The sequence below is a fragment of the Schistocerca nitens genome, chromosome 5 (assembly GCF_023898315.1).
Source record: "Schistocerca nitens isolate TAMUIC-IGC-003100 chromosome 5, iqSchNite1.1, whole genome shotgun sequence".
Lineage (NCBI taxonomy): Eukaryota > Metazoa > Arthropoda > Insecta > Orthoptera > Acrididae > Schistocerca > Schistocerca nitens.
The window spans coordinates 513419858-513443769 of NC_064618.1; the positions used below are offsets into that span (position 1 = coordinate 513419858).

General features: G+C 44.2%; 1 protein-coding gene across 1 annotated transcript in view; it reads left to right on the plus strand.

The window, feature by feature from the left end:
• Positions 1-23912, plus strand: part of LOC126260068 (facilitated trehalose transporter Tret1-2 homolog) — a 101077-nt gene that overhangs the window by 51117 nt on the left and 26048 nt on the right. Inside the window, exon 4 of the mRNA XM_049957265.1 lies at positions 13243-13569. Within this exon, the coding sequence (XP_049813222.1) occupies positions 13243-13569 (327 nt within the window). The remainder of the gene's footprint in view (positions 1-13242; positions 13570-23912) is intronic.

Here is a 23912-nt window from a genome sequence, read left to right on the forward strand (position 1 = left end):
AACATCCTCTTGCTCGGATGTAGGCTTGCTGTCGTGGCATACCATGAATGAAATCACTGATCTAGATTGTCCAACTTTTCAATGGCGATTCTGCGTAAGTATGTAGTTGTTGTCGATGTTCAAAAACGGCTCATTTCAATTGATTCCCCACATTACAGATTGGGTTCATGTCCGGCGAACAGGCAGGCAATTCCACTTTGATGATCATAGAATCCTGAAGGAATGTGTTTACAAGAATGGCAAGATGAGGACACGAGTTGTTACCCATCAAGATGAAATTTCCGCCACAATGTTGGCGTTGCGGTCCCACTATTTGTTGTAAAGTCTCGTCTTCCGTAGAGCAGTAAGATGGCCATCAACAACCAGGAGAGGAGTACAGTGGCCTCACCTAATGCCACCTACAACTTCACTCCACGATTACATTGTTGCACATATGGGACACAGATTTAGAGGCGTCTGATATTACCAGGTGCGCCCAAAAACGTTGCCTGCGGTTATCAGGGTACAAAGGAATCCCAGTTTCGCCTGAAAACAACACCCAGCGCCAAATCTGTGACGTAGATTCTGCTTGATTTCTCGCCCTCCATGATGTTGTGGTGTACGACTTGTAGCCCGCCACGGTAGTAGGGAATGGAGGTTCGTATCATGTAGTCCTCTTGTAAGAATTTTATGCGGAACATGATATCGTGTAGGCTCTTCGAACGCCGATATCAGTTCTAGAGCAATCAGCTCAGTGCTCCTTTGACTCAAAAGTCGTACAAATCGATTATACTGTGCACCAATCGAAAGTGGACGGCTTGTGCGGCCTAAGTCCTCAACATTACTTTTCAATTGCAACCGATTCCCTGTCCGCATCACATCACTTTGTCTCCGGCGCACACATCGAGCAACTTCCCTGGTTGAACACTTTCTGCCTGTAACTTGATGATGTGGATTCGATCACTAACAGCGATCGTTCGTCGTGGTATGGTGCTTGTTCATTCTACTCTTCCATAAGCGTCTGTAATGCGTCCCTACAGGTGCTTTACTTGCGCCTGAAATGCTGCAATCCTTTCGAGTGCTGCATTCTATCACTAGGTAACGCTCACAGTAACCGTGCGTGTGTTTACAACGTCAGAGATGACCTTCCGACCGATACAGGTAGAGTCACAATAGTAACACACTTGGACAACAGCCGGCCGAAGTGGCCGTGCGGTTAAAGGCGCTGCAGTCTGGAACCGCAAGACCGCTACGGTCGCAGGTTCGAATCCTGCATCGGGCATGGTTGTTTGTGATGTCCTTAGGTTAGTTAGGTTTAACTAGTTCTAAATTCTAGGGGACTAATGATCTCAGCAGTTGAGTCCCATAGTGCTCAGAGCCATTTGAACCATTTTTTGAACTTGGACAACATGTTGGAGTGATGTATAACTATTGTTGTTGTGTGTACCTGCGTCCTAGGGGGGAATAAGGCCGATTTTTTTCCGTCGCCTTTTAACGCAAGCTGTCAAATGTGAGAAACTGACCCATTTGAAGTTTTAGAGCAGGAAAAAAGCATGCAAAAACTGTCTAAGTATCCTTAATTAAGGCATAGATAGTGTGTTGCGTCTTTTTTAACTTTCGCATAAGACTGCAACGATTTTATTTCCAAAAGAACAATCCGATTATACAAATGCGTATCTTTTACTTGCATGCACGTACAACCTTGAAGTACTTTTTACGATTACGTATTGCTTCAAAGTTTTCACTTATCTTTCACAAATCTAGAGTGTGCTGTCTATTTTATAACCTACAAATGTCTACACGGCATCAAAGCCGTCGCATTCTTTTGCTACCATGTCTGTGGTTATTGCATTCAGTGCTGTTGCTACGCGGCCTCGCACTTCACGCAAGGTGTTGGAAGGGGAGGTACTTAGGCGGAATCTTTCACAAAAATCTAACAAAAATAATCGTGTACTGTGAGATTAAACGACCTTGAAGGCGATGCGATGCGATATCTACACGGCCGATCCATCATTCTGATAGCCGATTGTTACGAAATGCTCTTACATGCAGCTGCCACAGCGGTGGTGCTCCGTCTAGTTTAAATATGAAATTTTCGTCGTGTCCTCACAACTGTGGAGAAAACTAGAACATATGTAGATACGCGATGCATCACGAGCGAGCGTGTGAACTAGCTGCACAAGGGCCGGCAACCATGTCAGGCGACAACTTTACAATTTTTACTTTCGTCGAGGAAGCAGAAATTCACTTCAAATTTCTGTCGTCCCTCATACAGAAGATCTTCTGAAATCGGATGAATATTTTTGAAACGTCCCGTAAGTTGGTATTTTAGGAACCACACTGCACGATTAATTACAGTTATTTAGCAGTAGGTGTGGTTCTACTGAATGTGGTCTAGTTATTATTATAAGTCAGTGGCTCACGCACTAGAATGATGTTTCTCGTATTTAAGGGGTTCTAAGGGATCAAGGAGTAAGGAATGAAAGAGGAAGCCACCCGATAGAATTTTGCGCTGAGCATAACTTAATCATAGCTAACACTTGGTTCAAGAATTATAAAAGATGGTTGTGTACATGGAAAAAGCCTGGAGATACTGGAAGGTCTCAGATAGATTATATAAAGGTAAGACAGAGATTCAGGAACCAGGTTCTAAATTGTAAGACATTTCCAAGGGCAGATGTGGACTCTGACCACAATCTATTGGTTATGAACTGTAGATTAAAATTGAAGAAACTGCAAAAAGGTAGGAATTTGAGGAGATGGGACCTGGATAAACTGAAAGAACCAGAGGCTGTAGAGAGCTTCAGGGAGAGCATTAGGAAACGATTGATAAGAATGGGGGAAAGAAATACAGTAGAAGAAGAATGGGTAGCTTTGAGAGATGAAATAGTGAAGGTAGTAGAGGATCAAGTAGGTAAAAATACGAGGGCTAATAGAAATCCTTTGGTCACAGAAGAGATATTGAATGTAATTAATGAAAGGAGAAACTATAAAAATGCAGTAAATGAAGCAGGCAAAAAGGGATGCAAACGTCTCAAAAATGAGATCGACAGGAAGTGCAAAATGGCTAAGCAGGGATGGCTTGAGGACAAATGTAAGGATGTAGAGGCGCATATCACTATGTGTAAGATAGATACTGCCTACAGGAAAATTAAAAGAACCTTTGGAGGAAAGAGAACCACTTCCATGAATATCAAGAGCTCAGGTGGAAACCCAGTTCTAAGCAAAGAAGGTAGAGCAGAAAGGTGGAAGGAGTATATAGAGGGTCTATACAAGGGCGATGTTCTTGAGGACAATATTATAGAAATGGAGCAGAATGTAGATGAAGATGAAATAGGAGATACGATACTGCGTGAAGAGTTTGACAGAGCACTGAAAGGCCTATGTTGAAACAAGGTCCCGGAAGTAGACAACATTCCATTAGAACTACTGACAGCCTTGGGAGAGCCAGTCCTGACAAAACTCTACCATATAGTGAGGAAGATGTATGAGACAGGCGAAATACCCCCCGACTTCAAGAAGAATATAATAATTCCAATCCCAAAGAAAGCAGGTGTTGACAGATGCGAAAATTACCGAACTGTCAGTTTAATAAGTCACGGCTGAAAAATACTAACACGAATTGTTTACAGACGAATGGAAAAACTGGTAGAAGCCGACCTCGGGGAAGATCAGTTTGGATTCTGTAGAAATGTTGGAACATGTGAGGCAATAATGACCCTACGACTTATCTTAGAAAATAGATTAAGGAAAGGCAAACCTACGTTTCTAGCATTTGTAGACTTAGAGAAAGCTTTTGACAATGTTGACTGGAATACTCTCTTTCAAGTTCTGAAGGTGGCAGGGGTTAAATACAGGGAGCGAAAGGCTATTTACAATTTATACAGAAACTATATGGCAGTTATAAGAGTCGAGGGGCATGAAAGGGAAGCAGTGGTTGGGAAGGGAGTGAGACAGGGTTGTAGCCTATCCCCAATGTTATGAAATTAGATGAAATAAAAACTTTTAGGTTCGCTGATGACATTGAAATTCTATCAGAGACAGCAAAGGACCTGGAAGAGCAGCTGAACGGAATGGACAGTATCTTGAAAGGAGGATATTAGATGAACATCAACAAAAGCAAACCGAGGATAATGGAATGTAGTAGAATTAAATAGGGTGATGCTGATTAGATTAGGAAATGAGACGGTTAAAGTAGTAAATCAGTTTTGCTATTTGGGGAGCAAAATAACTGATGATGGTTGAAGTAGAGAGGATATAAAATGTAGACTGGCGATGGCAAGGAAAGCGTTTCTGAAGAAAAGAAATTTGTTAACATCGAGTATAGATTTAAGAGTCAGGAAATCGTTTCTGAAAGTATTTGTATGGAGTGTAGCCATGTAAAGAAGTGAAACGTGGACGTTAAATAGTTTAGACAAGAAGAGAATAGAAACTTTCGAAATGTGGTGCTACAGAAGAATGCTGAAGATTAGATGGGTAGATCACATAACTAATGAGGAGGTATTGAATAGAATTGGAGAGAAGATAAATTTGTGGAACAACTTGACTAGAAGAAGGGATCGGTTAGTAGGTCATATTCTGAGGCATCAAGAGATCACCAATTTAGTATTGGAGGGCAGCGTGGAGGGTGAAAATCGTAGAGGAAGACCAAGAGATGAATGCACTAAACAGATTCAGAAGGATGTAGGTTGCAGTAGGAACTGGGAGATGAAGAAGCTTGCACAGGATAGAGTAGCATGGAGAGCTGCATAAAACCAGTCTCTGTACTGAAGACCACATCAACAGCATTGGATCAAGATGCTCGTACTATGACATTGTATCACGAGGTTTGTGATCTTCGCAGGGCCAATGTCAATGTGACTCAAAACACAGAGACGGCAGCACCTTCCCGGGCGACTATCTATACTGCTAAAGACCACATCGAAGAAAGTCGCGTGTGCGAGTTGTTGGCTATTGTGCGAAATGTTTTCGGCATACATTTGAACTGCAGCATTATTTTCATTTGTATAATACAATCGGGCGTAAATTCGATACGAGTTCGTTATAGGAATGTACGTGCACAGCGTTAGTGCCTGTGAAACAATTCTACCTGACTGTGTGAATACACTGTCTAGTAGAAGCACATCTTGTCTAATACTGACGGTGACGAAGCTGTTACTAAAATGGAAATCAGTCGTATAAAGTAGCTCTAACTGAAATGATAATATACACTATTTATCTACGTCTACATCTATATACATACTCCGCATGCCACCGTGCGGTTCTTGGGAAGGGTGCCTTGTACCGCTATTTGTCATTTCCCTTCCTGTTCCACTCTAAAATACAACGAGACAAGAACCACTAAGTGTATGCCTCCGTTCGAGCCCCACTTTCTCTTAACTTATCTTCATGGTCCTTACGCGAAACGAACGTTTGCGCTAGTAGACTCTCTCTATAGTCAGCCTCAAACAACGGTTCTCTAAATATTCTCAACACCGTTCCTCGAGAAGAACGTCGCCTTCCCTCTAGGAATTTCCATTTGAGTTCCTGAAGCATTCCAATAATACTTGCGTGTAATCCAATAGTCCAGGATTATTGGAATCCTGAAGCATTCCAATAATACTTGCGTGTTGATCGAATCTACCGGTAACAAATGTTGCAACCCGCCTCTGAACTGCTTCGATGTCTTCTTTTAATCCGACCTGGTGCGGATCCGAAACACTCGAACCGTTCTCGAGCATAAGAATTGATCGCACTAGGGCTCCATATGTGGTCTCCTTTAAAGATGAACAACACTTTCCCAAAATTCTCGCAATATACCGAAGTCCACCATTCGCCTTCCCCACAAAAATCGTTACATGCGCGTTGGTTTCATATCGCTTTGCAACGTTATGCCTAGATATTTAGTTCTACGTAACTATGTCAAGTAGCACACCCCAAATGCTGTATTCGAATATTGCCTTTCCTACTTATCTTTATTAACTTAGGTTTTTCTGCATTTAGAGCCAGGCGCCCTTCTTCACATCGACTCGATTTTTTAAAGTCATCTTGAATCCTCCTACAATCACTCAACGATGACAGCTTTCCGAAACTCACAGTATCCACAAACAACCGCAGATTGCTGCTCACCCTGTCCGTCGCATCACTTACGTATATAAAGAATAATAGTGGTCCTATCACACTTCCGTGAGGGACTTCTGTCGATAACCTTGTCTCTGACGAACACTCGCCATCGAGGACGACGTACTGGGCCCAATTACTTAAGAAGTCTTCAAGCCACTCACATATCTGGGTACCTGTTCTGTATGCTCGTAACTTAATTAACAGTCTGCAGTGGGGCTCCGTGTCAAACGGTTTACAGAAGTCTAGGAATATGGAATCTGCCTGTTGCCCTTCATCTATTGTTCGTAGGATATCCTGGGAGAAAAGGCAAGCTGAGTATACAGTGTATTACATCGTAAACGACGTGTAATCAGTGAGTTAGTAAGTCAAAGTTATAATTCTGGTAAAAATATGTACGTTAGGTGGGGTTTTCTACTAGAAGAATGACGGAAGACTACAGGTATTATTATTTAAATGTTTTAGAAAGGGATAGATTTAATAAATTTTGATTGAAAATATTTCTATATTTATATGCTTGTAGATCCAGGAGTTCTGGTTTTGAGCAACATTTGCTCACACACAGACTAACTTTCTTAATTTATTATTAAGGAACACGTTCTTTTTAGTCCCTTGTTTATGATATATGCATGAATGATGTATACTAGTCATGGTAGCAGAGGAGCCACAACGATTTCGTAAATATTAGTAGTTGTTGCTCTATTTATAAGGCTTCAGTGTTGCTTACATGTGAGATTTTGGACCTAGCGTGGAACATGGTTGTTTTGAATTTACTAATACGAGCATGTTTATGTGTTATGAAGAGGCGAGAGCCAGTGGGACAGACATTCGTCGTGTCTACAGATAACGATTTCATAACCTGGAGGAACTGATATCGTAGTACCTGCGATACACTTTACTGACATCTTTAAGAGTCGAGAAGACTTCGTCCTGAACATACTGATTGTGAGACGCTTGATGGTGGATCATCGGATACTGAGGACGGCGTGACAGAGAACACACTGTGTCACGAGCTATCAGCACACATCACGTAACCGTTTGGAGGGTGTTGCAGCGTGTTGCACAGAAGGTACGAGCAGTAGAACCACCGGATTTTGCACCTAGTATGGATTTTGTGAGCAACTTCATTGTGAAAATGTTAATAACAGAACCCCCCTCTCCCTCGTGTCCCGCCTGTTCCCACTAACACACGCTGTTCCTAAAACACAACTGCCGATTTTGGGGAAAATAACGTATGAATTCCTGCTGCTCTGGGTAGATGATCATACATGTAAGGCGTGACACAATAGACCTTACTGTGACGGCTGATGGGAGTGGTGGTGGTGTCGGTTTGAGCGGTGTGCACAAGATTCCAAAAAAATAAAAAAGACAACAATTTTTTGTTATTAACACTAAAACATTTGTTTAAAACAAATGCCAATCAAGAGAGCAAGCCCAAGTTAGTCTCGGAAGCTTATTACTACAATGTATAACAACACCAATGTAGAATGATGAGAAATTACACAACACAAAACCACTTGTATGTTTTACAAACGTTTCAAATTCTTACAGTAATCAAGATAAAAATAAATGTCGACTGACTAGGGCCTCCCGTCGGGTAGACCGTTCGCCGGGTGCAAGTCTTTCGATTTGACGCCACCTCGGGGATTTGCTCGTCGATGGGGATGAAATGTTGATGTTAGGACAACAAAACATCCAGTCCCTGAGCGGAGAAAATCTCCGACCCAGCTGGGAATCGAACCCGGCCCTTAGGATTCACATTCTGTCTCGTTGACCACTTTTTTTCGTTGTTTATTGGTAAAAGCAGACGTCACATAACATCCATTGAAGTTCGTTGATCTTTCACTCCGTTCTTTTATTACAGAGACCCTCCAGGCCTCTGACCGAACACGCTGAGCTACCGTGCCGGCTATCATTCAGCTACCGGGGTAGGTTAATAAAGATTAAAGGAAATAACCTTGAAATGGAAGATTTACATCATCTACACTCCCTTTTAAAATAACATCGAAATATTTGCTTATAGTTTCTATTCAGGCTGACAGTTACACAAAACGAACTTCAAAATGTAGCCACCTGTGATGTGAGATAACACTTTAGTTTGAAAAGATCCCACAAAATATAGAACTGTCAAACAAGGGGCTCAAGATTGCGAGCAGTAATCAACCGGTCTTGGAAAACCCCACAGCAACCGCCATTCAATAGGCCAACCGAGTTAAGAGAGAATCTCTGTCAATTAGTAATGAATTAAGCTTTTGTAGAAAACACCATCACCTTTCCTAGTTAACAAAAGCGGAATCTGTCAGACATCTGTAGCCTAGTGCATCCTGGCACGCAACAGGTTTCCAGTGATCTAAAAGATATAGCCACAAGATCAAACCACAGCTCGTAACCATACGCCGGTCCCACTTGTCCGCCAAACCGAAACACGTAGGAAACTACTCCCACACAGCGCAAATTGTCGGTTAAGTGTTTACTTGCTGGTCGCCCGACAAGACCCGAAATGCCCCGAAACTCACCATCGCTGAAGCAAGCCACGGAACACCCTCTCAGCAGCTGCTGCCTACGGCAACAGTTCTGCGACAAAACGTGAAAGCCATACAGCTGCCGCCGTGCAGTTATCTAAATTGGTTTGTGGTCGTGGTGGAATTAAACCGGCACACTTAGGCTGATTTCCTTATGGCATCATCCTGTGTTAGACGAATACTCCTGTTACTTATGGCAGTCGATTTTCGATACAGATTTGGTCATAAGACTATGTAGTTTAAAAATCGGTTATGTATGAATAGTTAAACACACTGACCAGCAAAAACCATTATGTCAACCTGGTTAATAGCCTATTGGTTCATCTATTGACCGCCTCACAGCAGGTATTCTGCATGTCATGGATTCGACTAATCCTCGTTAGATTTCTGAAGGTGATGCCTTCGCAAAGGTGATAGAGCTCCCTTAAATTGTGGGCCAGTGGTTTGTGGGTGCTGGAGCCTGATAGCGTCCCAGGTGCGTTCAACGGATTCATATCACGTGAAAGTGGTGACCAAGACATCAACGTGAATTCGCAACCGTGCTGCTGAAACCACGGTGGCGAGATTCTGGCTTTGCGATACAGACAGGTATCCAGATGGAAGACATCAACGTGAATTCGCATCCGTGCTGCTGAAACCACGGTGGCGAGATTCTGGCCATGCGATACAGATCCAAATGGAAGATGCCATCGCTGTCAGACATCAGGCAAGTCGGAAAACAGCTGACCTGCAATAGTAGTTGCTATTCCTCAGATGTCTTGGTGGCTTTGATTCCTACCAGAGACGCTATAGAGGAGAAGTTGAAAGTCTCCCATAGCATATTTATGCCCAGACCGGCCTGAGACCATGGCATGGTGCACCTTTCGAACAGCCGTTCACCCAGATGACGGCATACCGGACACGGCCATCGACTTGGTGTAACAAGAAACGTGGCTCATCCGGTCAAGCGACACGTTTACATTGGTTCACGGTCCGGTCTCGAAGATCGTAAGAACATTGCTGTCATAGCTGACGGTATTCGATTAAACATGGGATCACGGAGCTGCCGTCTGCTATGGAACCCCTTGTTGAACAACGTGCACCATGCCTGCACCAACACTGTACTCTGTCTTCAGATCTGCCACAGATCGCCACTGGTCCTGCTTTACAGAATGGACAATCCTCCCATCTCCAAATTCCGTGACAGGTGCACGTCGAACGCCTTGTCGCCTATTTGTGATTTCCGTGGACTTCAACCCCTTCCCCCTCAAGACAGCAGTCCGACCCAGCACACGAAGGTTGGCAGGAGAGTTAACATTAGCTTTGTATTTCCCACACATGTTTCGCGTTCTATCCAATGGAATACAGTACTTCTTTCTGTTAATTGGCCCTTGGACTGAAACTTCCTGGCAGATTAAAACTGTGTGCCGGACCGAGACTCGAACTCGGGACCTTTGCCTTTCGCAGGCTAGTGCTCTACCATCTGAGCTACCCAAGCACGACTCACGCCCCGTCCTCACAGCTTCACTTCTGCCAGTACCTCGTCTGCTACCTTCCAAACTTTACGGAAGCGAACCTCGCAGAACTAGCACTCCTGAAAGAAAGGATATTGCGGAGACATGGCTTAGCCACAGCCTGGGGGAAGTTTCCAGAACAAGGTCCCGAGGTCGAGTCTCGGTCCGGCACACAGTTTTAATCTGCCAGGAAGTTTCATATCAGCGAACACTCCGCTGCAGAGTGAAAATATCAATCTGGACACTTGGACTGTTACTTGTGGAGGGTGCAAAAGACGTCACAACAGTAGAATGCTTCAATTAATTTCTTTATTCCGGCCCTCAGCCGTAGTACATCAGAAACAGCTTGGTGGAGGTGTCCAGTTGCCTGTGAAACAATAGACATCCAGCGTTGCTGTCAGTGCAGAAAGCGGGCCGAGTGTGACGTCACTCGAATGCCACTGTCAGTGACGTCACCAGTTGCGACCGTGGTGACAGCACAGCAGCGCAGCTGACGATGGCTGTGAACACCCTTCAGCGGCTCAGGGCAAGCTGCCCTGTCTTGCTGTCGAACAATAACCCCATACTGCATACCAGGATATCGCTCCAGATGTCACAGGCTCATGGTGTAGGCTGTGATACTGAGACAAGAATCATTTAGCACGCGAATGGCTGAGTACTTACACGCTCCAGACTATGTTCGTTTGGGTTTTAAGGCATGTACTCTAAACATTTCCATGGTGGCAAATGAGGAAAGGCTTCCACCCTTCCGCTATCGCATTGCAGCGTCACCTGTTGCTATACTGCACGCAGCTGGCTCCGCTTCGCAACGCCAGACGGCCGCGTTTTGCTCTGCAACGCCTAACACTCTCGCCCATCTGCAGCTGACTCTTTTGCAACTCGCTTCCACTTTGGCGTATTTTTTGACCGAATACAGTCGATAAGCTACACTTCCAATTCACACTGCAGTCGGATATGTGGAAGAGAACGCTAGTATGAAGATGGCATGATGATCAGCTTTCTTTTCTTAGCTCAGAACTTGCTGATAACGTGGAGAAGGGAAAAGCCAATGGACCAAATCTTTCTAGATAACAACTTACGAGATCAACGAGAGTATTACTTAAAATTCACTGTTAGAAAAGATGTCTAAAGCTTTCCAACGAATGAAGAACTCTGTGCTTCATATAATTACAAGGTGATTGTGCAACCGACACCCTTAAGTGTGATGGTCCTTGAAGAATGAGGACACAATGGTTTTTGCTATAGTACATGGAAACATGGCACTACTGGGCACTACAGAAATAGGCACATTGTAACAACGATAAGATTCAGGATATGCGGCCGATTTTGTAAAGGAATGTGGGTGCCAGTACTTCACGCTACAGGAGAATCAGCTGTGCACTGAATCTCATCTAATCTATAGACCTGTTTGCATACACAGATGGAGCATAGGCTGTCAGCGATACCACTGATATTCGTTCGTTCTTGAGCCAGCGATATTTAAAATTTAAAAGTCTATGTAAATTTAAGGAAAAACATCATTCTACCACTGTGTATTTTAAAATCTTACTTTATTCAGTACTTCTAGTTTCCATACTGGACCGTTTTGAACGATGTCTGTAAAAGACGTGGATACATCGTCTTCGTCTCGTCACACAAAAATAGTGTGTCATTCGTTATTGTGCATAGTACGGTCATCAAAATGCATCATCTCTTGATATGTAGTCACAAAATACAGTTACACACAGATGTACATGGTATTGATCAGTGTGTGATGAGGCGAGGACGATGTATCCACATCTGTTAGACGCTCTTGAATATGGGCCTTGGCCAAAGCTGGTAGCACTCAATAAAGTACGTTTCCAAATCACAGCCGGTGGAGTGGTTACTGAAATTGTTGCAGGCTTTCTAAGACCACGATTATGATGAATACAATTAAATTAAAAACTTGTTAAATTACTTGTTCCCCAAGTTAAAATATTGATAACTTTGTCTTAAAATGTAACAGTCTATTTAGTTCGTCGATATGCTTACGACAACATTCTTACCAACATGTTCGAAAACGCCTCGCATAAAAACGGGATTTTGTGATGATCAAGTGTGTTGAATTTGTGTACCCAACAGAAGTATCTTCTTAGTGTCACTATCCTACCGTACAGATTCAAAGTAAGAATATTACGCACGTCTTCTTGCTTAGAGGAATGGAACAAATCAGTTGATCCTTTTTGTGTTTTATGTGGTATACTGTGGGCTGGATGGGACTTATGGAGGCATCACTAATTCATTGGCGGTTCTTCGAAAAACAAAGGAAAAAGTTTTTTACCATATTTTCACCATCACCAGCAGACCAAAATCCAGGCGAGGATCCCAAATTGCTAAGCACAACAAATGTCTGAAATTCTTGCGACATATTTCTAAGATCACTATCTAGAACGAACTTGAATATTTTTTTGATATGTTTATCTATTGTCGAGATACAGAGGTTCAGAGTTACACTACTTGAGTAAGTAAAATACGCAGGTAAAGATTAGTAAATGAATCGACTGGTGATGACGGTTATATCCGTGATATCCCATGATTTAAATTGAAGTGTATAACTGCGATGAATGAATGAATGAATGAATGATGGGTTTGAGTACGCTTCTTCAAAATTGTATTAACTGTAGGCTTAAAAATTTGCAGAAAACATGATTTTTTGGTATCTCACCACAGCAGCTGATTCCAAGAAGGCTATGTGGCTGAACTTTTTACGGTATATTCATAACGTTCTGATCTCGAGCAACCTTGAAAATTTTCTTGGCTTCTTTATCCGTTTGTTTCTTTTATTCCGTCTTGTGTAAATGGACTGTAACTGTGGCTGGTCGAAGACTTAAAGAAAATAGATACCAGCAGACGTAATTTTATTTAGTTTCGAGTTTCGGTGCCTCATTGGCACCATCTTCAGGCCCGTAACACGAATCTAGGTAAGTCATGTAGTAGTTTGTGCTATTATAGAGACCACTAATCCAACTAGTTTCTCTAGACTTCTAAAAAGTTCTCGGTCGACGTGGACTCTTCACACCTCTAACAGTAGTTAGGGTTGTTGGTATCTATTTTCTTCGCGTATGCACTTTGTTGTCGTCAGGGCTTTGGGTAATAAAGTTAAATGAGTACCTCCTCATGGACCACAGGTGGCGCTCATTTTCGCGGGGCTGAACATCCTGTGCGGCAGCGCTGCGATGGGCGTGAACGCGACACAGATCTTCCTGTGGAGCGGCAGCTCCATGGACTCGGACATATCCACCATCATCATCAGCTGCATCCAGGTGGTGTCGTCGATGGCAGCGTCGCTGCTGGTCGACCGCGTGGGAAGGCGGCCGCTGCTGCTCATGTCCTTCGTAGGGGCGTCCGTCTTCGTGATCGCCGAGGGCGTCTATTTCTACCTCAGGGAGCACTCTACGACTGACGTCACAGACGCTCTGGGCTGGCTCCCTCTTACCTGCCTCGTCTGCTTCTTTGTGAGTATCAATGTCCTCCACATGGGTCCTGCATACTGTAGTGGCCCAGGATCTCCTCAAATAGCGCGCAAAATCCTTATGGCGCTGAATATCTTTCCATCTCATTTATTTATTAAAACTATCTGGTCTGCAGCAAAAAGAAGGAAATTCGAGGGGCGTTCAGTAAGTAATGCAACACATTTTTTTCTCGGCCAACTTCACTTGAAAAAATGCGGAGTTCGTTGTGGAATATTCGCTCTTCAACCTCTTTAGTTTCATGAAGTTCCGACAGGTAGCGACTCATTACCTAGCCTTCAAAACGGAGTCTGTGACGGATGTGGATTTCAAGCAGAAAGCTGTCATTACGTTTCTTTTGGCGCAAAACCAGAGCATTACAGATATTCATAGGCGCTTACAGAATATCTACAGAGACCGGGAAGTGAACAAAAGCACGGTGAATCGTTGAGCGAGGCGTCTGTCATCATCGCAACAAGGTCGCACAAACATGTCCGATCCTCGGCGTGCTGCCCAGTTGCACAAAGCTATGACTCCTGCAATGTTGGAACGTGCGGACAGTCTCATTCGAAGTGATCGACGGATCACAGTCAAGCATCTCCCTACTCAACTGGACATCTCTGTTGGTAGTGCTGATACACTTGTCGGTCAGCTGGGTTCAAAATGGTTCAAATGGCTCTGACCACTATGGGACTTAACATCTGAGGTCATCAGTCCCCTAGAACTTAGAACTACTTAAACCTAACTAACCTAAGGACATCACACACATCCTTAACCGAGTCAGGATTCGAACCTGCGACCGTAGCGGTCGCGCGGTTCCAGACCGAAGCGCCTAGAACCTCTCGGCCACAAGATCGGCCCGCCATCTGGGTTCCTCGCCGCCTGACGGAAGACCGTAAAGATGAATGCAGGTTCATCTGTGCGGAATTGGTTGCGCATTACGAGGCTGATCTTGAGAATTTTTTGTCGTACGTCGTAATAGGAGCTGAAACATGGGTTTATCACCTCGAACCTGAAACAAAACGACGATCCATGGAGTGGGACGACAACACCTCTCCTTCGAAGAAAAAGTTCAAAGCCGCACTGTCAGCTGGTAAAGTCGTAGCGACGGTCTTGTGGGACTCTGAAAGGATTATTCTGTTTGATGACCGCCTTTACGGTCCAACGATGAACTCTGAAGTATATTGCGCTACCCTCAGGAAATTGAAGAAACGACTTCAGCGAATTCGTCGCCGCAATAATGCAAACGAACTTCTAGAACGCAAGGCGCCACACAGGTTTGCGTACCCGAAAGGAGTTCAGCTCATAAAACTTAACTGGACGCTTTTTCGTTGGGTAAGAGGTCTGTCATCATCGCAACAAGGTCGCGCAAACCTATCCGCTCTCTCGTGTGACGGCCATCCGCACACAGCTGTGACTGCGCAATGTTGGAACGTGCGGTCACTTTCATTTGAGATGATCGACGGATCACAATCAGACACCTCGTTGCACAGCTGGACGTCTCTGTAAAAAGTTTGTAGTGCTGACACATTCGTCCACCATTTCGGGTAACCAAATGTGTTTGCCCGTTGGATTCCTGGCCACCTAACAGAAGACCTTAAAGAGCAACGAAGGACCATCTCTGAGGAATTTCTTGCGTGTTACGAGGCAATTTTTTGTCGAACATCGTCACTGGCCATGAAACATAGGTAATGTATGGAGTTGCGCCACAGCACCTCTCCTCCCAAACAGTGGAAGGATATGTCAGCACTACAAACTTTTTACAGAGACGTCCAGTTGAGGGAAAAGTTCAGAGCCGCACCCTCAACCGTTTAAGGCATGGTGACGCTCCTCTGAGGTTCTGAACACGCTCTTCTGTTTGATGTCGTCCCTCGGTGTGCAACGATCAACTCTGAAGTGTGTTTGCTACCCTCAAGAAACTGAAGAAACGACTTCAGTGTCTTAGTCCCCACAGAAATGCGAACTAACTTCTCCATGACAACGTAAGGCCTCATAAAGGTCTGCGCACCGGAGAGGTGATCAAAAAACATCTAACGACTGTTCTTCTTCATCCACCCTACAGCTCGGATCTCGCACCTCCCGACTTCCACCTGTTTAGCCCAACGAAGTGATGCAATCCTCAGGAAGCAGTAAATGGATGATGGGGAGGTCATTGATGCAGCAAGATGTCGGTTCCGACGTCAGCCAGGATTGTCGTACCATGCGGGGATATAGGCCGTCCCAGTAAGACGGCGTATGTCCGACTCATTAAAAGTATACGGGGTGAGTCACCTAACATTACCGCTGGATATATTTCGTAAACCACATCAAATACTGACGAATCGATTCCACAGACCGAACGTGAGGAGAGGGGCTAGTGTAATTGTTTAATACAAACCATACAAAAATGCGCGGAAGTATTTTTTTAGCACAAACCTACGTTTTTTTAAATGGAACCACGTTAGTTTTGTTAGCACATCTGAACATATAAACAAATACGTAATCAGTGACGTTTGTTGCATTGTAAAATGTTAATTACATCCGGAGATATTGTAACCTAAAGTTGACGCTTGAGTACCACTCCTCCGCTGTTCGATCGTGTGTATCGGAGAGCACCGAATTACGTAGGGATCCAAAGGGAACGGTGATGGACCTTAGGTACAGAAGAGACTGGAACAGCACATTACGTCCACATGCTAACATCTTTCTATTGGTCTTTTTCACTGACGCACATGTACATTACCATGAGGGGTGAGGTACACGTACACACGTGGTTTCCGTTTTCAATTACGGAGTGGAATAGAGTGTGTCCCGACATGTCAGGCCAATAGATGTTCAATGTGGTGGCCATCATTTGCTGCACACAATTGCAATCTCTGGCGTAATGAATGTCGTACACCCCGCAGTACATCTGGTGTAATGTCGCCGCAGGCTGCCACAATACGTTGTTTCATATCCTCTGGGGTTGTAGGCACATCACGGTACACATTCTCCTTTAACGTACCCCACAGAAAGAAGTCCAGAGGTGTAAGATCAGGAGAACGGGCTGGGCAATTTATGTGTACTCCACGTCCTATGAAACGCCCGTCGAACACCCTGTCAAGGGTCAGCCTAGTGTTGATTGCGGAATGTGCAGGTGCACCATCATGCTGATACCACATACGTCAACGCGTTTTCGGTGGGACATTTTCGAGCAACGTTGGCAGATCATTCTGTAGAAACGCGATGTATGTTGCAGCTGTTTGGGCCCCTGCAATGAAATGAGGACCAATGAGGTGATCGCCAATGATTCCGCACATGATTCCGCACCATACATTTACAGTCCACGGTCGCTGTCGCTCTACCTGTCTGAGCCAGCGAGGATTGTCCACGGACCAGTAATACATGTTTCGTAGATTCACTGCCCTGTGGTTTGTGAAACCCGCTTCATCGGTAAACAGGTAGAACTGCAACGCATTCTCTGTTAATGCCCATTGACAGAATTGCACTCGATGATTAAAGTCATCACCATGTAATTGCTGATGTAGCGACACAAGAAACGGGTGAAAGCGGTGACGATGCAGTATGCGCATGACACTACTTTGACTCAGTCCACCGGCTCTCGCAATGCCCCGTGTACTCATGTGTGGGTTCATGGCAACAGCAGCTAACACACCAACTGCACCCGCTTCTCCTGTGACGGGCCTGTTACGGACCCGTTTGCGTGCTACGACCATACCTGTTGCATACAGTTGGCGGTAGATGTTTTGCAATGTGTGGCACGTTGGATGCTCTCTGTCCGGGTACCGTTCTGCATACACCCTGCAGGCTTCAGCTGCATTTCGGTGACACTCGCTATAGATGAGTATCATCTCCGCCTTTTCAGAGTTCGAATACACCATGGTCATAGTTCCTACAACACTACACTATCACAGACGTCTGGTAACACGGTGTACTACAGTTGGTCTGCGTGCGGAGACGAATGCAGAAAAACAATAGCAGCAAGCGCTACATGCGGACACTGCGACAGCTAGACCAAACCACAACAGTGCACTACAGGAACACTCGTAAACACGGTCGTCATCGTAAACATGTCCCTGTAGATGCTGCTCGCCGACCGTGGCCCGTGTTTGTTACAACACGCAACTGAACGTCGGAGGTTTCAAGCGTCAACTTTAGGTTACAATATCTACGAATGTAATTAACATTTTACGATGCAACAAATGGCACTGATTACGTATTTGTTTATATGTTCAGATGTGCTAGCAAAACTTACGTGGTTTCATTTAAAAAAAAGTAGGTTTGTGTTAAAAAACATACTTCCGTATATTTTTGTATGGTTTGTATTAAACAATTACACTAGCCCCTCTCCTCACGTTCGGTCTGTGGAATAAGTTCGTCAGTATTTGATGTGGTTTACGAAATATATCCAGCGGTAACGTTAGGTGACTCACCCTGTATTATCTTAGAAATAGAGTTTCGTGGCCAAAATGGTTTGTTGGAGTCCTGAATAAAACCAGCCTGTTTTCAGAAATAATTGTAGCACTGCTTATTGAACGCCGCTCGTAAGTTTACTGTTTCCTGTCCTCTCGATGAGATCGTTGGCGACGAAGCAAGAGCGCAGAAAGGAGAAGGAAGAGTGTTCGAACGGTTTTCCCATTCGCTTTATTTGCAAACGAACGCTAGTTACAATTTCTGTAAAGTCAAGAGTTTGAGGTGAAACGCAAGCTTCTGGTTGACTGGGTTTACACAAAGGATGAACACTGCAAGCGCTTGTGTAAAACCCAGGTCCGTTTTAATGCTTTGAAAAATCCCGACAGAGACAAACATACAAAGATACACCGAGTTTGCAGCTCAGCAGATTGATAGTTGACGGGTATCTGGTAAACATATAGGAGGTGAACAAGAGACTGAATTGTTGTCCCTGTACGGTCCCCTTGTTCCTTTTTAAAGATCACAGATCACGCCACATGACATGACTTCACGAAGGGGCCGTGTCTCCAGCCTGTTCCCCTGTTCTCGCTGCCTACTGCAATTATGTGGCGTCGCTGCTTGTGGGAGTGGATCCACAGTGTCGTTGTCTTCAGAAAAGAGGAAGAGAATCTGACATGTTCTTTGCAAGGGAACCATCCTACAATTCACTCTTCCAGAATCTGCGATCTTTAGAACCGAAAGGAGTACTGTAATAGGCTGAGATGCAGAACCTCAACGATATGTACTGTATTTAGTCTACGAAAGAATTAGCTTGAAGACATTCGTTCAACTGATTTGTGAACATTGTTCATCAGTCTGGAGCTTTTATAACGTTTGGTTAATAGAAGATATAAAGATCCAATGAAGAGCATTGTGTTCCGTCACGGAATAATTTAGTCGCCGCACAACGAACTCCAGTGGATGATTCTACAGAAGAGGCGTTGTGAATGACGGAGAGATTTACTGTTGAAATTTCGAGAATGTAAGCTCCAAGAAGAGTCGCGTAACCTACTACTTACTTTCACATCTTTCTGGCAGAATGAGCGAGACGATAAAAATTAGAGAAATTAGGGCTCATACTGAGGCTCAAAAGTCGTTCTTCTCGCACATCATGGAACAGGGAGGGGGAAAGTGATGGTGTTACTCGAACTACCCTCCTCCACACGGCATCAGCGGTTTGCAGGGTATTGATGTAGATGTTCATCTGGTGTCTGAAACAAACTCACCTCCATAGCTATATAAAGCTGCATTGTTTTCCATTTCTTCATACTCTTTAACGACACACTTCTTTGCAATCGATATATACACTACTGGCCATTAAAATTGCTACACCACGAAGATGACGTGCTACAGACGCGAAATTTAACCGACAGGAAGTAGATGCTGTGATATGCAAATGATTAGCTTTTCAGAGCATTCACTCAAGGTTGGCGCCGCTGGCGACACCTACAACGTGCTCACATGAGGAAAGTTTCCAACCGATTTCTCATACACAAACAGCAGTTGACCAGCGTTGCCTGGTGAAACTTTGTTGTGATACCTCGTGTAAGGAGGAGAAATGCGTACCATCACGTTTCCGACTTTGATAAAGGTCTGATTGTAGCCTATCGCGACTGCGGTTTATCGTATCGCGACATTGCTGTTCGCGTTGGTCGATATCCAATGACTGTTAGCAGAATATGGAATCGGTGGGTTCAGGAGGGTAATACGGAACGCCGTGCTGGATCCCAACGGCCTCGTATCACTAGCAGTCGAGATGACAGGCATCTTATCCGCATGGCTGTAACGGATCGTGCAGCCACGTCTCGATCCCTGAGTCAACAGATGGGGACGTTTGCAATACAACAACCATCTACACGAACAGTTCGACGACGTTTGCAGCAGCATGGACTATCAGCTCGGAGACCGTGGCTGCAGTTATCCTTGACGCTGCATCACAGACAGGAGCACCTGCGATGGTGTACTCAACGACGAACCTGGGTGCACGAATGGCAAAACGTCATTTTTTCGGATGAATCCGGGTTCTGTTTACAGCACCATGATGGTCGCATCCGTGTTTGGCGACATCGCGGTGAACGCACATTGGAAGCGTGTAATCGTCATCGCCATACCGGTGTATCTCCCGGCGTGATTGTATGGGGTGCCATTGGTTACACGTCACCGTCACCTCTTGTTCGCACTGACGGCACTTTGAACAGTGGACGTTACATTTCAGATGTGTTACGACCCGTGACTCTATCCTTCATTCGATCGCTGCGAAACCCTACATTTCAGCAGGATAATGCACGACCGCATGTTTCTGGATACAGAAAATGTTCGACTGCTGCCCAGGCCAGCACATTCTCCAGATCTCTCACCAATTGAAAGCGTCTGGTCAATGGTGGCCGAGCAACTGGCTCGTCACAATACGTCAGTCACTACTCTTGATGAACTGTGGTATAGTGTTAATGCTACATGGGCAGCTGTACCTGTACACGACATCCAAGCTCTGTTTGACTCAATGCCCAGGCGTACCAAGGCCGTTATTACGGCCAGAGGTGGTGGTTCTGGGTACTGATTTCTCAGGATCTATGCACCCAAATTGCATGAAAATGTAATCACATGTCAGTTCTAGAATAATATATTTGTCCAATGAATACCCGCTTGTCATCTGCATTTCTTCTCGGTGTAGCATCGTTTAATGCTTTTAATGTAATTTGGTGGAACTTATAGCTTTTTTTTAATTCCTCCCCACGATAGTGAAAGACATGTGGCAGCGCATGCCGAGCAGGCATTTCTTTTGCTCTATTATACAAGTGTACGCACTAGGTCTTCATTTTCTTGTCTGGGAGATATTGTTGCAGACACAAACTGCAAGTAGTCCCAGTACACTGGTTAAGATCAAGGTTTTCGAGAGATTTCTGTTGGCTGTAAGGGAACTGCCAGGACAAGAAGTAGCCTCCCAGAACTCCCAGCTGGGAACGCCTTAGAGTGAAAGGAATTGAACCGTAGAAGGACCTGTGTCTGAAACAGCTCACTCCAGCTTTTAGGGTCGAAAATGAAATGTAATTATGACTCGGCAGTGGTAGCATACTATAGTCGTATTCGAGACGACAGCGGCTCAAATCGTTGTTTTGCTATTCACATTTACGTTCCACATGATTTCCATACGTCGCTTAAAGAGGTGTTCTTCCCCGTCATTTCAAAATTCGATACGTTTCTATTGACCACATCATCGATGTGTCTTTAGAGGCTTCTTTTTATAGCATTACGTGGGTCATATTTCATTACTAACACCACTTACTCTAAAGTGTCAGAGCAATGGGGTAGCGATATATACGTATATAGATGGCGGCAGTACCATGTACACAATGTGTAAAAGAACAGCGTATTTGCGGAAATGTCAGTTGTGCTCAGGTTATCCACGTGGTTTCCAACGAGACTACGGACGCACGACGGCACTTAACAGACGTTGAACGCGAAGTGGTAGTTGGAGCGAGACGCATGGAACATTCCATTTCGAAAATCATTAGGGAATTCAATATTCCGAGATTCACACTGTCAAAAGTGACTGGAAAACATTGAGCTGGTCAGTTGGTAAGAGCTGTTGGTAGGATTCGAGCGTTGCGCGGAACCCACGAAACCATGGACCCAAGTTGTCAACGAGGCACTGTGCAAGCTGGTGGTAGCTCAATAATGGTGCGGAATGTGTTTACATCGATTTAACTGGGTCCTCTGATCAAGCTGAACCGATAATTGACTGGGAATGGTTACGTTCGGCTACTTGGAGGCTTGCTGAGTCCGTGGCACAGTTGCGGAACTACGTCGGGCAAAAGAAGGTCCGACACGATGTTAGTAGGTATCCCATGACTTCAGTCACCTGTGAATGCGAATTTCTAACCGTAACTTATTACTAATGCTTCTGGATAGTCTTAGACTACTCATAAATATTGAATCACAAGTGTAAGACAGTGTCTCAGGGGAATTTTAGGTACAGTCACCGTCCATAGTTTTAACATTTCGAAGGTTTTTTGGGCCTCATAAGAACCACCCTGAAGGGTTTTAATCATTGCTTAGGAAAAGAAATCAGCACTTGTCTGTTTTAGTTTTCATAGAATTTTTTTTCTGGCTGGAGTATTTGTGCATTATGTGGAGACCAGAAACATGTACATTGGTCGCTGTCATTGCATTAAGCTGTCCACAGGAGCCAACAAGACTAGAGCCTTACTCTCGTACTTTGCTGAAGCTAGAGTTCCACAGCCTGTTCTCTCACGGCAGCTATTTATTGTGCATCACGTTTAATGCTTCCAATCACAGTAATTCAACACCTTTTCTAGCCCAACCAAGCAGTTACTTTTCATAAATGTCCTGCAAGCGAATTCACCATCAAACGGCACTAGTTTGGGCTAATTCTCAACCATAAACCGGCTTTTTAGCTGACTGCCTCAGTGACTGTAAAGGAATTACTTAAGACGTTCTGTAATATAATCGTAGGTGACTAGACGTCACCATGAGAGGACGATTAATACATCTGAATCCTCAAATGTTGTCAAGGTTCTTCCGACTATGCCGCGGAAGTTTCTCTGGCAATCCATTACACATCCTCCCTCCAGTTCCAGTTTCTCTCCATGCGACTTACATATTTTTTGGGCCCTTGAAGAAAGAGATTCGTGGCCACCGATATGATTCAGACGAAGAGGTGACGCCTGGGTAAAATCATGGTTCTATAGGCCATGAAGGCACTGACATTCTTGTTTTAGCGTGGAATAAACATATTAACAGTTATGGCGATGAATAGTTTACTTACTCTTCCATCTGTCTCGTTCTCATTTAACTACCCCTTGTATAAGTGGGAAATTAGTTAAATGACTAACTGATTTATTCCACGTTGAAGCTGCCTGATTATGATTATGCCCTGCCGGACTGCGTCATTTTTGGACTTTGTAGTGGGCCTGTAGATTATCTAATTCATATAGATTAGTTTTCAAGCCAACATTCCTTTTTATCAACACATACTAGTCCTACAAGGATGATGAAGTATCGTTACAAAGAATTTTTAACCGGCTTGTGACATTGCATACCGATTTTACTCTGAGACTTACTATTTGTGGAAAATTTAACATAAAAGAGTCTTTTAACTATCATTGGCTAAGCTTCATAACTATATTTTATGAAGCTGACTTATTAATCACGTATACGATACTCCCTTTTCATATTACCTCATTAATATATATCATTTTATCTGTTTTAAAGTACTTCTTAACCGGATAATTTGTATGCAGCGTTGTCGTAGATAATGACCATGACCATTGCGGTTGTAAGTTATTTCTGTACAAGCTGACTTTTCTAAACGAATGTACTTCCCGAAATGATAAACATATTTGTCGCTGTAAATTGTGATTTACCTATTGCTACCACAGCGTAGCGTGCTTACTGTGATTGGAACTGTTAGTCGAGTTAAATTTATAGGTTATGCGACCCTACTGACGGTTCCTGCTCTCCACCCGTCGTAGAATCCGGGACAAACAATCCGAATGCAAAACACGTTTGGACACATGGATATGTGTATCCAAAGATGCACCATAAAGTCATTACTATTATTCACGTCGTTCGGTTCATTTTTAGAGATGTTTTCTCTTCGTTTCCACAGCAAGCCTTATCCCAGGCCGGCCGCTGTGACCGAGCGGTTCTAGGCGCTTCAGTCTGGAAACGAGCTGCTGCTACGGTCGCAGGTTCGAATCTTGCCTCGGACATGAGTGTGTGTGATGTCCTTAGGTTAGTTAGGTTTAAGTAGTTGTAAGTCTAGGAGACTGATGATAGATGTTAAGTCCTATAACACTTAGAGCCATTTGAACCTTAGCCCAGCGACTACGCTTACTCCAAATACTATTTTAATTTAAAACTATAAACTCGCGAAAGTATCGCACGGGTCCCGCGGT